Source organism: Magnolia sinica, chromosome 8 (assembly GCF_029962835.1).
Source record: "Magnolia sinica isolate HGM2019 chromosome 8, MsV1, whole genome shotgun sequence".
NCBI lineage: Eukaryota > Viridiplantae > Streptophyta > Magnoliopsida > Magnoliales > Magnoliaceae > Magnolia > Magnolia sinica.
The window spans coordinates 15,577,706-15,591,983 of record NC_080580.1 but is presented as its reverse complement, the minus strand read 5'-3'; the positions used below and the strand labels follow the sequence as shown (position 1 = coordinate 15,591,983).

Genomic DNA, 14,278 nt, shown 5'->3' with positions numbered 1-14,278 from the left:
ATGGCATACAGTTAACTCAATTTAAACTATCCAAACAATGGTTCCAAGTTTACATGCCTCATCAGTCATCACCAAAAAATCGGACTTATTTCATTATATAACTAACAGATTGCTGTGCATTTTAAAATGAAAAACATCCAATGGTCCCTTTTCAAAGAAAAAATGTTCACGAATCAGGGGTTAGGATTGTTCACTCAATCTATTTTTGGGACTATCTAATCAACAGTGATTTCCAACATTTAGTTTGGTTCGTTTGAGCAAATGTATTCCACGTGTGCAGGTTCTGATTGCCTATGTAGCAACCTTCATACTCCACAAGAATATCAAATAACACCTCTCTTTCAGATTTTATGCTCTTCTTCCCTCGACCAAACCCACAAACACACAAATTAATGAAATTTAAAAAGAAAAAAGAAGGATGGAAATGGTTGAAAACAGAGCGCCAGTGTTTTTTGACATGAAAAATTATCATTTATACGAGATATGAGCCATCCACAAAGAAGGAAGAGTCTAGATGATGCTTAGGTAGATTAGATCTAAGCTATTCATATCATGTTGTTATGTGTACGGTGTAAAAGATGCAAATAACTTTTTTCGTTATAACTGGATTTTTGGAGTTATGATTTGGCCGTGTTCTCTGACTCATTGGGTCAACCAAGTCAAGGGCGAGTCAGGCGAATCTCGGGCTGAATCTGGTACAAACCAAGTCCACAGGACAACTCATCCGAGAACCTAGTCAAGTCGAATTGACTCAGCCAAGTTTCAAGTCAAGTTATCGAGATCTTGAACTATCCATTCAACACAACCTTTGCAATGCAGGAGAGAAGACAGAAGAGAGGAGACTGAATATGCAACTGCCATTATGAGTGAAGATTACTCCAAATCCTGATTATCAAAACTAAGAAACAGCACAATGCAAAAAAAAAAAACAGAGAGAGAGAGAGAGATTTGAAAGCCTACATACCAACAAGTCCTGATTGGCCCATTCGACTCATGGATTCAAGTTAGTAATGTTATATAGATGACCTGGAACAAAAATCAGGGTGGTCCACTCATCACGAAGGCCACGCTTCTAATTTGGCATGGACCCTAGTAATTGTTTCTAGATCACCAATTCTTTTTGTACATGTGCAATCAACCTGATGAGTTGACCATGCTGTTTCCAGGACATCTACACAATAGGGCCCATATTATATCATCATTATGATGTTTCATATGCAGCCAAATGTGGAGGTGTGTAGGCTAGGGAAATCTCTCACTATAACCACTACAAAACTAAGTTAAAAATTGTCAGATAAGACAAAAGAACCATGGAAGCACTTACAAATTTCTTTGCGGGAGGCATCTCAAGCACTCCATCCTCTGCATTGGATGCCGACTGCACTAACGTTGAGCTTCTGTTTAACAACCTAGATGCATCCACCAACCCATGACTGTTGTCTTTCTGACTGCAATTTCCAGATATGCCGGCACCACATAAACTATTATTATGTTCTTTAGAAGGCACCCCAAAATTGGGTGTAGATAATGTGGTTCCAACAAAAGATATGGGAGAGTCTCCCTGCTTAGTTTCAACAAGATCACCAGATGAAAGAGGAACCCGTTCATCATATTTCCCTTGCCGTTTATTGACTCTTGGATGTGTTGTGCTCATAGGAATGTCTTTGGCACGCACATTTTCCATTACTTGCTCTTTCAATTCTGAAGTAAATTCCTTAGCATGTACTGGAGTTTGTAGTTGGCCATCCGAGTTGGGCGGGGTGTGAGAATGTTCGACGAGTTTCAAACAATTCTTCTCCTGCTCATCGATAGCTAATTCTACAGTATTAACAGAAGCTGGTCTGCACAACTTGTCTGCATCAGTTTCTGCATGCGTGCCATGATAGTCCGCATATGAACCTGAAACTTTTTCCTTGCGTTGAGGCATAGATTTGCGTTGAAGCTTTAGTTCATTTTCACGTAAAGCAATTTTCCGCCGCAGGATTTCCAGCTCACTATCTGTTGATTTTGCACCTTGGACACATCTAGGCTCCCGGCTAGTCGAAGCCTTATTGAGGGATTCATTCCTTTGAATGCGGGACTCCCGCTCAATTGACAAATAAGTTCCAGTACCCCTGAAATTGGGTCCATGGATTCTGGCAATAGATGAGATGACTGAGTGATTCAAGGAGACTTTCTTCAGCTTTTCTGTTTGGGTAGTTGGAGGCCGTTGCAAGTTTTTTGTTTTCAGTTGTGTTGAAGCTGCTGGTATTTTATCCGCATCCACTCTAGGTGTAGTACCTCTCCTTTCTGAGGCACTTTCTGATTTATGCTCTTCAGAGTCACTTCCGGAGTCATCGTCATCAGAAAACCTAATAACAAGGTTACGATCTGCCTCAGAACGCAATTGCCAGCCAGGAACCTGATGATTATTAGATCTAGAAACCATTGGATTCATCTCAAAGTGCTTGCTGTAGTTTCGTGCAGTAGATGTTGGATGATGAGAATCAACACGGCTTGCAAGACCATTTGCAGGAAGATGTTTTCCTGATAGCAAAAGGAAAAGGCTGTCAGGAGGTTTCACTATATCGACAACAACTTCAGGCATCACATCACATCTTGTCTAAAATCAGAATTGGAGCATGCAGTGGAGATCCTTCCATTGCTTGAATAACTTAGATCTTGCAAAGCTGCTAGAAGAAGTGTGAAATTGTGAAAGAAACCTCAAAGGCAAATTTTTTAAATTATGGAGTTAGACCTGCTTAAAAGTAGATTCCACTAAAGGTGAAAATGTTTGCATTTGCAAGGTACAGAATTTCTTTTAATGATAAAGATGTTATTAAAGTGAAACAAAACAACTTTTTTTCAGCAAAGGGCATGAAACAAAACAACTTGCAAGACAGAAACAAAAGGGATACATGATCAGGAATAATCACTCCAGTTACGAAGATGACATCTTTCCCCAACATTCTCCAATCAAAATTAATCAACACCCTACAAAAGTTTTTGATCCTCCATCCAGCTGATCCCTATCCTTCTGACCTTTTGAAAGGTTTCATTAGACATTTCAACATTGTTGCAAAACATCCTATTCTTGCATGATGCTGATGAGAGTTGACACTGTGTTTTACATAGCTATACTATGTAGCGTGTAGCTTACACTACGTAGCATAGCTTAGCCTTACCATTACATAGTTCATGAAAATAGCTTAAGTTGCATGTAGCCTACGCTACATGATTAATTTGCATACACTACATGCTACAGACTACACGACACGCTAGATAGCCCACATTATAAGTTATTTTTCACTATAACATTAAGATCAATTAATGTTTTTAATGATTTGTTACATTTCAATGAAAATCCGTTAATCTTTTCAATGCTTTTAGTAAAATAGTATATCAAACAGTTTTAAATCAGTTTTGTTGCTCTTTCTTCACTTTTATTGATCAGTACCTCTTGCTATTTCTTTACATTGTGTTTGGTTGCAGCAAATATCATAAAATTTTGTTAAATTTTATTATTGATCAATCAAATTTGGTGCAGAATATTGTGAAATTGGTGCAGCCAAGTGCAACCTTGATTAAAAATTTAGAAGTACGCTATATGCGATGAAGCTTACACCTCACGCTTCAGAGGGGTGAAGGCTACGCTACACACTATTCGCTATTTAAAACACTGGTTAACAGTGGCTTCGCCATAGAAGGCCACAATGAAAGAATTTGTAAGGGCAGCAAAATAAATTATTATAACCACGACCAGTCAAAAAACCCCATTTGCATGAATTAAAGATCATTTTGGATGCATGAATAAGTATCTTGAGAAAACATCTCTCAAATTTGCTACATGAGATGTACAAAAAGTCTGAAATAAACATCAATGCACTTACTCACCTACAACAGGTCAGTTAACAGCCGACCGAAATACTGCAGAACAAAAAAAGGATCTGTTGCACATAATTATTCACTCATGTGTCCACACCATTTGCTCATGCCTATGTTGTTGCTGTGACCAGGTCACTTCCCCTACAATGGGTACAAGAATCAACACCATCATCATCTAAGCCTTATCCCAATTAATTGGGATCGGCTACATGAATCATGCGCCAACATTCCACCCTCTCAAGGGCCAGACCTTCAATTAAACCATAGGTCATCAAGCCTTTTTCTTACTACTTCCATCCACGTCCTTTTGGGCCTTTCTCTTGGCCCTTATAGAGCCTTCAATTTGTACCAACTCACTCCTAACCGGTGCAGTTCTTAGTCTCTACTGCACATGAACAAACCATCTCAACATCATCAGTTCAGCCATGCGCATCCTATGAACATGTTGTCCCTCAACTGCCCAACATTCTAACCCATAAAGCATGGCTGGTCTTATAGCTATCCTTTAAAAAAAAAAAAAAATTCCCCTTTAGTTTAAGTGGTACACGACGATCACATAAAAGTCCAGAGGCACATTTCCATTTCTTCCTCCTATCTTGAATTCTATCGGGAACATCCTTCTCAATCTCTCCACTCTCATGGATTATTGACCCTAGGTATCGAAAGTGGTCCATTTTGGGAAACTTCTTGGTCAGAAATCTTAACTACTTCCTCGTTTTCACTCCTATAGTTTGCCGAAATTGCACTCCATATTTGAAGTTTGACTAATTTTAAATCATTTAGATTCTAAAGCATCCCTGCATAAATCTAGCTTTGCTTTCACACCCTCCCCTAATCTTGTCAATTAAAACTATGTCACATACAAACAACATACACCATGAGATCGTCATTGGGAAGTTCTTAGTGGAAGACAGCCTTCAAAACGAATGATGGGTTGTACGAGTGGTTGGTTGGTCATGCCCTTTGGCTTGACTAATGCACCCAGTACTTTTATGCGTATGATGACCCTGGTTTTGAGACCCTTCATTGGGAAGTTCTTAGTGGTTTATTTTGATGACATACTTATATATAGTACCACTAAAGAGCTGCATCTCGACCACTTGAGGCAGGTTTGTAGTGTCTTTGGGGCGGAGAGGTTATGTGCGAACCTTAAAAAATGTTCGTTCATGTCTGATAGGGTTGTCTTCTTAGGGTTCCCCGTGTCGTCTGTAGGGACGCGAGCAGATCCAAAAAAAGTCAAGGCCATAGTTGATTGGCCTTAACCGCGGAATATACATGATGTGAAAAGCTTTTGTGGCTTAGCCACATTTTATCGCCGGTTCATCCGAGGATTTAGCACTATTATGGCTCGGATTACTAATTGCATTAAAAGGGATGAGTTCATATGGTCTACTGCTGCAACTAAGGCATTCAAAGATATTAAGGGCAAGATGATAAAGACTCCTATCATGCATCTTCCAGATTTTTCTAAAGTTTTTAAAATAACGTGTGATGCTTCAGGCGTAGGTATATGAGTATTGAGCCAAGAGGGTCAACCAGTTGCTTTTTCAGTGAGAAACTGAATGAAGCGAAACAAAAGTATTCCACCTATGACAAAGAATTTTATGCGATAGTGTAATCACTACATCATTGGCGTCATTGTCTTCTACTGCAAGAATTTCTCTTGTTTTTTGATCACGATGCTTTGATATATTTGAATTCTCAAAAGAAGCTCAACCCAAGGCATGCCAAGTGGGTAGCATTTCTTCAGGAATATTCATTTGTCCTGGAACATAAAGCCGGGATCAAGAACAAACCAGCTAATGCCCTTAGTAGGAGAGTGGCATTGCTCAACTCATTGAGTGTAGAAGTTGTCGGGTTTGAGCAATTGAAAGACGAGTATCCCATGTGTCCAGATTTTGGAGAAACACACATGTCACTCTTAAGTGACCAGCATAGTTCGGGTGAGTTTGTACTCAAAGATGGCTTCCTTTTCAAAAGAGACCGACTTTATATTCCCCACCCTTCCCTCTGGGATTTCCTTATTTGGGAGCTTCATGCTAGAGGTATAGTTGGCCATTTTGATAGAGATAAGGCCATCGCCCTAGTGGAAGATCAATTTTATTGGCCAAGTCTCAAGCGACACGTAGCCAAAATTTTAAGGCAATGTCGAACATGTCAATTGGCAAAATAGAAGAAGCGAAATACTGGATTGTACACGCCATTATCAGTGCCCCATGCACTGTGGCAAGACATCAGTATGGATTTCGTGCTTGGGCTTCCCAAGACAATTAAAAAGCACGATTTCATTTTTGTGGTCTTGGACCATTTCTCAAAAATGGTCCACTTTCTCCCATGTTCAAAAACCTCAAATGCGTCCAACATAGCCAAGATTTTCTTTGAGGGGGTGGTTCGATTACATGGTTTCCCTAAGACCATAGTGTCTGACAGGGATGTCTAATATACTGGTTGTTTTTGGAAGACAGTATGGCACATGATGAGCACGAGACTCCAGTTCTCATCTATTTACCATCCTCAAACTAATGGCCAAACTAAGGTTGTGAATCGAAGTCTAAGAAATCTACTACGATGTTTAGTGGGTGAACACATTAAAACTTGGGACTTAGTCCTACCTGTCGCCGAGTTTGCATATAACAATTCAGTTAATAGGTCTATAAGTATGAGTCCATTCAAGATTGTTAGTGGTTACAAACCTAGATTGCCCATAGATTTGTTACCTATGTCAGTCACCCAGAGGCCCTCAGAGTCAGCTGATGCATTTTCCCATCACATTCATGAGTTGCGTACAGAGATTAGGAGGCAAATAAGTGCTAGTAATGAGCAATGCAAAATTCCAGCTAAATTACATCATAGAATTCAAGAGTTTAATGAGGGTGATTATATAATGGTTAGGATAAGGCTAGAACGGTTCCCACAAAGTATCGTTAAGAAGTAACAAGCACGCAGTGCTGGACCATTTAAGATTCTGAAAAAGATTGGATACAATGCATATGTGATAGATCTTCCACCTCGCATGGCGATTAGTTCAACATTCAATGTGGAGGATCTAATGCCTTGTTCAAGTCATCCTATAGACCTTAATTTTGTTCAAAACCATTGGCCAATTTCTAAACTTTTTTCCCAACCTACACCACCTATGCCTATTATACATGAGCAAAGAAAAGAAATTGAAGGAATTGTGGATGAGTAAATTGTTTTCATTCGAGACGGAGGATTTCAAAGGTACTTGATGAAGTGGAAGAACAGACCATCATCCGACTATACGTGGTTGACATAAGTGGAGTTGCAGAGGCTAGATCCATATTTGCTAAAAAGACACAAGAGTTTTATCTCGCCAGAGTCGAGCTCTTCTCAGCAAGGAGAGTTGATGCGGACACACCATTCAAAGTATATCAACGCAGGAGGCGTGCGTTACCCGTGTCAATGTGGTTAGATGACGGGTACAGATCGGGTCTCTAAAGGTTGAAGACCTTACACATATGTTCGTAACATATGTAAGTTGCTTGAATGAGATATTTAGACCGTACGACGATGGTGTGATCGGACCGTTGAATTGTCGTGGCCCACTTTCATTGCGCTATCATTAGGGCCCATTGGGCATCTTGGATTTGAGTTTATCTTATTAATATTTTATTTATTTGAGTTTTGAGAAAGCGTGCGCACAATTTTTTGTGCAAATTTCTTTTTTTGAAACTTTTTTTAATTGGGATATTTTGGTCATTTAGTGTAATTACGAATTTATAAGAGTGTTTTGCCATAAACCTAAGAGTGATATGTTATGTTTATAAAAAGAAAGTGAGTCTTGCTTCTTCAAGACCAGACGATCCCGTCTTCGACTTCTAGTGATTAGAAGAGGGCGTGAGGCCCAGGGAAGTGATTTCTCATCTTCTTCTTCTCTCTCCTTCTTTCTTTTCTCAAGGTATCCTCTTCTTTAAGCCATTTTTCTTCATTTTCTTCTAAATTCTCTAGATCTAGAAGCCGATCCATTTTCTTTTCAACCCAAATATTTAGATCTTGGAAGATTTTCATCCTCACATTTACATATTTTGACCTTCTTCAAATCTCATCACCTGAGGCCTTAGATTTGAAGAACCATCAATTTTTTTTTTGAATTTTTCAGATTTTCCAATCCAGAAAATTCTTATTTCCTAGATTAGAAAATCCAATTGAATCGTTAGACGGACCTATTATAAGACGAAAGTCCTATCTTTCGCCGTATTCGACTAAATTCATATTTTAAGGTTCAATACAACATGGTTGTGATGGATGGCCATGATCATTGTTGAATTCTCCCTATTTCCTTGTGTTTATGATGTATAAAGCTGATTTTTTTTTTATTTGTTGTTAAAGATTAAATCTGCCACTTTCAAATACCACATTCATTTAGGGTTAGATTAGGCCGTCCTGCATCAGCAAGTCCTTATAAAATTTTGCAAAGAATGGGCATTAATGCATATGTGGTGGACATCCGATCCAGCATAGGCATTTGTTCCACGTTCAACATAGAAGACTTAGTTTCTTGTTATGGACCTGTTACTGCACCCACTAGCCCTCATACAAACCTGAATATACCAAATTTGTCCCCTAGTCATTGGCATTTGCCTGACCCATTATTCCATTATTTACCTTCTCTACCATCCTAACCTACAAGAAGAGATAAGATTGAGGATGCATTGGATCACCACGTGGTTTCTAGGAGGCAAGGAGGATTCCAAAAAATCCTTGTTAAATGAAAGGACATATCGGCATCAAATAGCACATAGATCACAAAGGCAAGAGTTTCAGAGATTAGGTCATAACCTTCTCGAGCGGTTCCGTAGTTTTGCTTCGCCAAAGGCGAATCTTTCTCAGCCAGGGAGGATTGATGAGGACATCGAACTATCATATAGGGTCTACCAGAGGAGGGCCCAGACGACAGCCCCAATTCGTTATGGATGGACAGCATTTATATGGGGCCTAGCGGGCCATTATAAAGACCCCACATGCATGGACCATGCATCTCGAAGACCTCATACTGGGAAGATGCATGTGCGTTGCTATTATAAGAGAATTCGACCGTTGGATTGCGACCGTTGGCCCATTTGACCGTCAAATCATCATTTGTGGGCCATTGGACTGTTGTTCTACTTAGATTTTGGACTGCATGGGTCCCTAGTTGTAGTCGTTTTTATGTTTACTTAATGTTAGACGTGATTGATGGTTTGGAATGGGATTTGATGCTTTGGATTCATTATTTTTAAATTTGCACATTTTTTATTACTAAGGGCATTATTGTAAATTTTTCTTTTGGAGATTATAAATAAGAGGGGGGGATGGGACGTCCACACCCTAGCCCAAGAATATTGAAGAAAAAAACTCTTCTGTTCTCTTTTCTCCCCCTTGCATGAGATTCGCAGGTGAAGATCTAGACATCCAGGGATTGAAGAGGAGGTGCGATGCCTCGAGGGTGATAATGCAGGGGCATTTTCACACCAAGCTCGAGTGGGTGGCCTGTGAGATGCAAGGGCACACTTGGGGTGGGCAGCCCGTGTGACGCAGGTGGCTCGTGTGAGGCGGGTGGCTTGTGTGAGGCGAGTGGCTCATGTGAGGCGGTACTCATGTGACGTGGGGCCCATGAGGGGGTTCGGTCGAGGTCCTAACCCACGCGATGTGGGGCCTAGGCTATGAGATAAAGGGATTAATTCGTTATGCTTTATCAATTCGAGCTTTTAGAGCAAGTGGCTAATTGTCCTGCATCAAAGTGGTATCAGAGTGGGAGGTCTCGTGTTCGAGACTCCTCTTCAGAGGTGATTAATGCTGGGGCATTTTTACACCAGGCTCGAGTGGGGTGACCCCTAGGATACAGGGGCTAAGGTGTTCCATAACGGTAACGGTGGCCGTAACAGCCACTACTGTTACCTTTACGATACGTGGCATAATGGCTATTACGGCTCCGTAACGGCCGTTACGGTCTCTCTTTTTTATTTTTTTTATTTATTGAAAAAACCCTTAAAAAACCTGTATCTTCCCCGCAATGTCAATTAAAAAGTATGAAAAACATATATATGTCCCGTAATAGACCATTACGGGACTATTATGGCCTTTATAGAAGATGTAATATGTCATTAACGGAAATTACAGGTCATTTTCCATAACGGTTGTTACGACCATTACGACCCCGTAACATGTAACGGTTGCCACCGTTACCTTTACGTAACGGCCTTTACGGTACACCGTGACAGGGGCACACTCGGGGTAGGTGGCCCATGTGAGGTAGGTGGCTCGTGTGAGGTGGTACTCATGTAATGTGGGGACCACGAAGGGGGGGTTCGGCCAAGGTCCTAACCCATGCAATGTGGGGCCTGGGATATGAGATAAAAGGCTTATTTCTCCATGCTCTATCAGTTCGAGCTTTTAGATCAAGTGGCTAATTGTCCTGCATCAGGTGATCCTCATTTATCAATTCTTCTTTTTCAAAAGTAAGTCACAATCCTTCTCCCTCTTTTCCTATTCAAACCCTAAACCTCATCTCTTTTCTCTATTTCTTCATCCTTTCTTCTCCTCAATCCTCAAAACGCACATCCAAAACTCTAAGCCGTGCACCCTTTCCCGTGGTCGTACACATGTGCACACGCACGCACTGGCGTGCAAGGTTGCCCACGTGGACAGCCACTTCCCCTTTGTTTTTGCTTTGTTTCTCTTATTAAACCTAACCCTAATGCCCTAGAACATCCCTCTTTGAAACCCTAATCTTTCCCTAAATCCTAACCCTAGGTTTCCTATTTTCAACCCTTAGCCTCAAATTGTATCCAAGACTTGAAATCATCAATCTAGTTGAGTGTTGGGACTATCTTATACTAGAACGGGATTCCCACATCTCGTGGAACCAATCTTTCATAGTTTTATATTGATTATGAATGGTGGGATGATAATTGTGGTTAGAATTTAGCTAGTTAAATCTGATTTTTTTCTGATTTGTGGTATAGTAAGTGTTTTTTAATGCTTGATTTAATTGTAGTAATCTGGAAATTGATGTCATTTATCACTTTAGCTTAGACAACATTCATCCTGCATCATGACATCATCAAAAACAAAGCAAAAAAATGATGCATAAAAAGTGTTTTCATACTATAGATCTACATATCTCACAGATGCATTTCATTAAAAAGAACTAAGAATTTAACAGTATTTTCAGACCATTTTTTGGACATTTGCTGAAATTTTTATTTTTTTCAAAGTTTAGGAAAATGAATCGAATGTTAGATCTAGGCAAATCTAAGTTTTTTTAAACTTGAATCTATCATTGCTGCTGGATTTTAATTTATATTTGTATTTTTCAGGCCAGGCATTTTTTGAAAAAAAAAAAAACTTTTTTTACCAAAATTTCTTTGGGACAATGATAGATTTTTGTTGTTTAAACATATATCTAAGTTCTTACCATGATATCGTAGGTATGATTATCACATTCAAAATGATACAAAGAATGCTTTCAATCAAAACACACGAATAAACCTACCCCCGGCACTTGAACTTTGAAAATGTTTTTTCCTATGAGCAGCAGCCACATGATTGGGCTCAGCTGTAAGTAGAGAGGCAGAACCGGCTGACTGAACAGGCACTTCCTACAAAAATATCATTATCGATTGGGTTAAAAAAAAAAAATAGATCCAGTATCACATACGAGAAAACAAGGCCAATTGATACTTGATTGAATTGCAAATACTCTAATTTGATGGTGGAAATGACCAAACTTGGGCCAGCCCCACTCCATCGTAATGATGAGGTGTCCCCCAAAATAACAATTCCCAATCATTTCAAGCCAACTTGAATTGAAACACAAAGAACTGCAACAAGGGATTAGTTATCAATAATTGTTATAAATTAAAAGGACCACATCACCATTTTGGCCATTTCATGTCCATTTTTTTAATGAGTTATTGAACTTCAGTTCAACTGAGCGTCCAAATTATGTCTGTGAGAAAACCAAGATTCCATCTGAATCAAACGAATTAGAACAAGATATTGCAAAAGAAAAAAGTTCAGTCATAAAACTTGGCAGAATCACAAGAATGTCAATGGAAATATATAGTTTTTTTTTTTATGGTTAATAGAGATATACAATAAATATGTGTTTATAGAAATATGCAATAGATATATGCGAAAAGTTAAAATCATTCAAGCTGCACCTCACTCAAGTCAAGTGTGGCAATATATTCACCCCACACATCAGCATTTTGGCCATTCCCTTTTCTGTTTTTGATTGAGTTATTGACATTCAGTGTTACTGAGCGTCCAAATTATGTCCATGAGAAATGCAAGATTCCATCTGGACCAAATGAATTAGAATAAGATATAGAATCAGAAGAATGTTACTATACGTATATGTTATTTTATTTTGAACAGTTAATGGGGATGTACGATAAATGTGTCTATAGAAATATGCAATAAATATATGTGAAAGTTAAAATCATGCAAGCTGCACTTCACTCAAGTGCAGCAATATATTCACCCACACATCACCATTTCGCCCATTGTCTTCAAATTTTTGATTGAGTTGTTGAAATTCAGTTCTACCGAGTGTCCAAAATTATATCCAGGAGAAAAGCAAGATTCCATCTGAATCAAATGAATTAGATCACGATAGAGAATCAAAAGAGTGCTAATAGAATTATATAATTTTTGGAACAGTTAATAGAAAACATATAAAAATATATATATGTTAATAGAATTATGCAAGTTAAAATCATGCACGGTGCACCTCGCTCAATTGCGGCAATAATGCAAGATGCACCTCACTCAATTACGGCAATATGTCCACCTCACACATGGCATCAACACATGCCAATCCAGGTGGAGCATGGAATGAAAATCACGCCAGTGAGGCAACCCTAGCTGTCCTGTCAATGACAACCGAATAATCAGTTCAAAAAAAAAAAAAAAAAACACTCGGCTGCCCAAATTCAACTACCAAAATCAAATGCCAAGACTGCCGTATCAGTGTGATCTTCAGCATATGCTCCATCCACATCAGGGCCCACAATTTGAACAGTCCAATATTGGATATACAAACACCATGCATGTGGTGGATGTGCTGCTACACCTCACTGGATTACAACCAGCCATCTTACGGTCCAAATTCAACTGTCAAAGTCAAACGCCAAAAATCTTGAATCGGGGTGAATTTTAGACTATGACCCATCCAGAATGGGACCCACAATTCGGACGGTCAAAACATGGCATCCATGTACACTACACCTCAACGACCTGCATCAAGCCTAATAACACCCAAACCCTAATATACATGCCAACTAAGATTTCAAAGAAGTATATGTCTCTCAGAAAATTCCAGGAAGTACGAGAAAACAGTAAGATCAATGGAGTTAGAACAGCTGAAAGAACTGAAATCCGGGAAACGCAGGCGGAAAACTACGGCAATAAGGAACGGATTCCGCAACAACCGAAGAGGAATCAAACGGAATATTACCCGATTCTTTTCTGCTTCTACTTCTCGTTCTTCGTCGGCGCCGTCGTCTTCCCCGGAGGAGAGCTCTCCTTCTTCTCTGGCATGGAGAGATTGAGAAGAAGACGATTTCTCCCTCTTCTTGAGCTTTTCGTCAACGTCGTCGTTGGTTTTGGGAGTGCTGTTAGGTTTTGCAGAGATGGACATGGAGGCCATGGCCTTCGCTCTCAACTCTTCCTCCATCCCTCTCTCGCCCCCTCTCTAGGGTTTCTCTCTCTCTCTCTGACTTTCTCTCTCTCTCTTATTCTTCCCTAGGGCAGTAAAATGGCGGTTTGGCTCTGGCCAAATAGAAATTGCAAGGGGGAATAGTGAAAAACTTCGGTACTCCAGGGGACTTTGATATATCATACTAATCGATGGAGGGGAAGGATCAATGGACTCGGATTGCGTACTGTAGCACACAGCACCGGTTAGGTACGGTGTGCTACTGAAAGGAAACGCATTGGCTGCTCCCCCTGCCACCCGCCAATGACTGATGTTCGGTGCTCTGTTGCCATCATGATGTAAGTGTTTCATCCATGCTATCCATCTATTTTTCCAGATCATTTTATATTATGATATCAAAAATGAGATATATTTCAATCTCACCCGGACCACATTACAGGAAACTATGTTGAGTGAGCGTCAACCATTAAAAGCCTTTTGGGGGCATAAAAGTTTTGGACCAAGCTGATATATGCTTTTTCCTTTCATATGGGCCTGTATGACCTAATTAAAATATTTAAATGTCAAATAAACAGTACAGTATGCCTTAGGAGGATTTTAATGGTGGATATCCAATTGTTATTGTTTTCCCGTGGTGTGTTCCATATGAGATTTATATAAAGTCCTAAAATGATATGTAAAAATGGATGAACAAAATGGATGAAACACATACATCATGGTGGGGCCCACAAGCACAGACCATCAGCCGCG

General features: G+C 39.7%; 1 protein-coding gene across 3 annotated transcripts in view; it reads right to left on the bottom strand.

Moving 5' to 3' along the window:
• The window catches only part of LOC131252970 (uncharacterized), a 29,897-nt gene extending 16,232 nt beyond the window's left edge, over positions 1-13,665 (bottom strand). For 2 of the 3 annotated variants that reach the window (XM_058253778.1, XM_058253779.1), the window contains exons 1-3: positions 13,328-13,665; positions 11,360-11,465; positions 1,325-2,526 (exon numbers count right to left, since the gene is read on the bottom strand). In XM_058253778.1, the coding sequence (XP_058109761.1) occupies positions 1,325-2,526; positions 11,360-11,465; positions 13,328-13,546 (1,527 nt within the window). In that variant the 5' untranslated portion in view covers positions 13,547-13,665. The remainder of the gene's footprint in view (positions 1-1,324; positions 2,527-11,359; positions 11,466-13,327) is intronic. The other variant, XM_058253780.1, reaches the window with a different exon arrangement.
• Between the last annotated feature and the right edge of the window lie 613 nt (positions 13,666-14,278).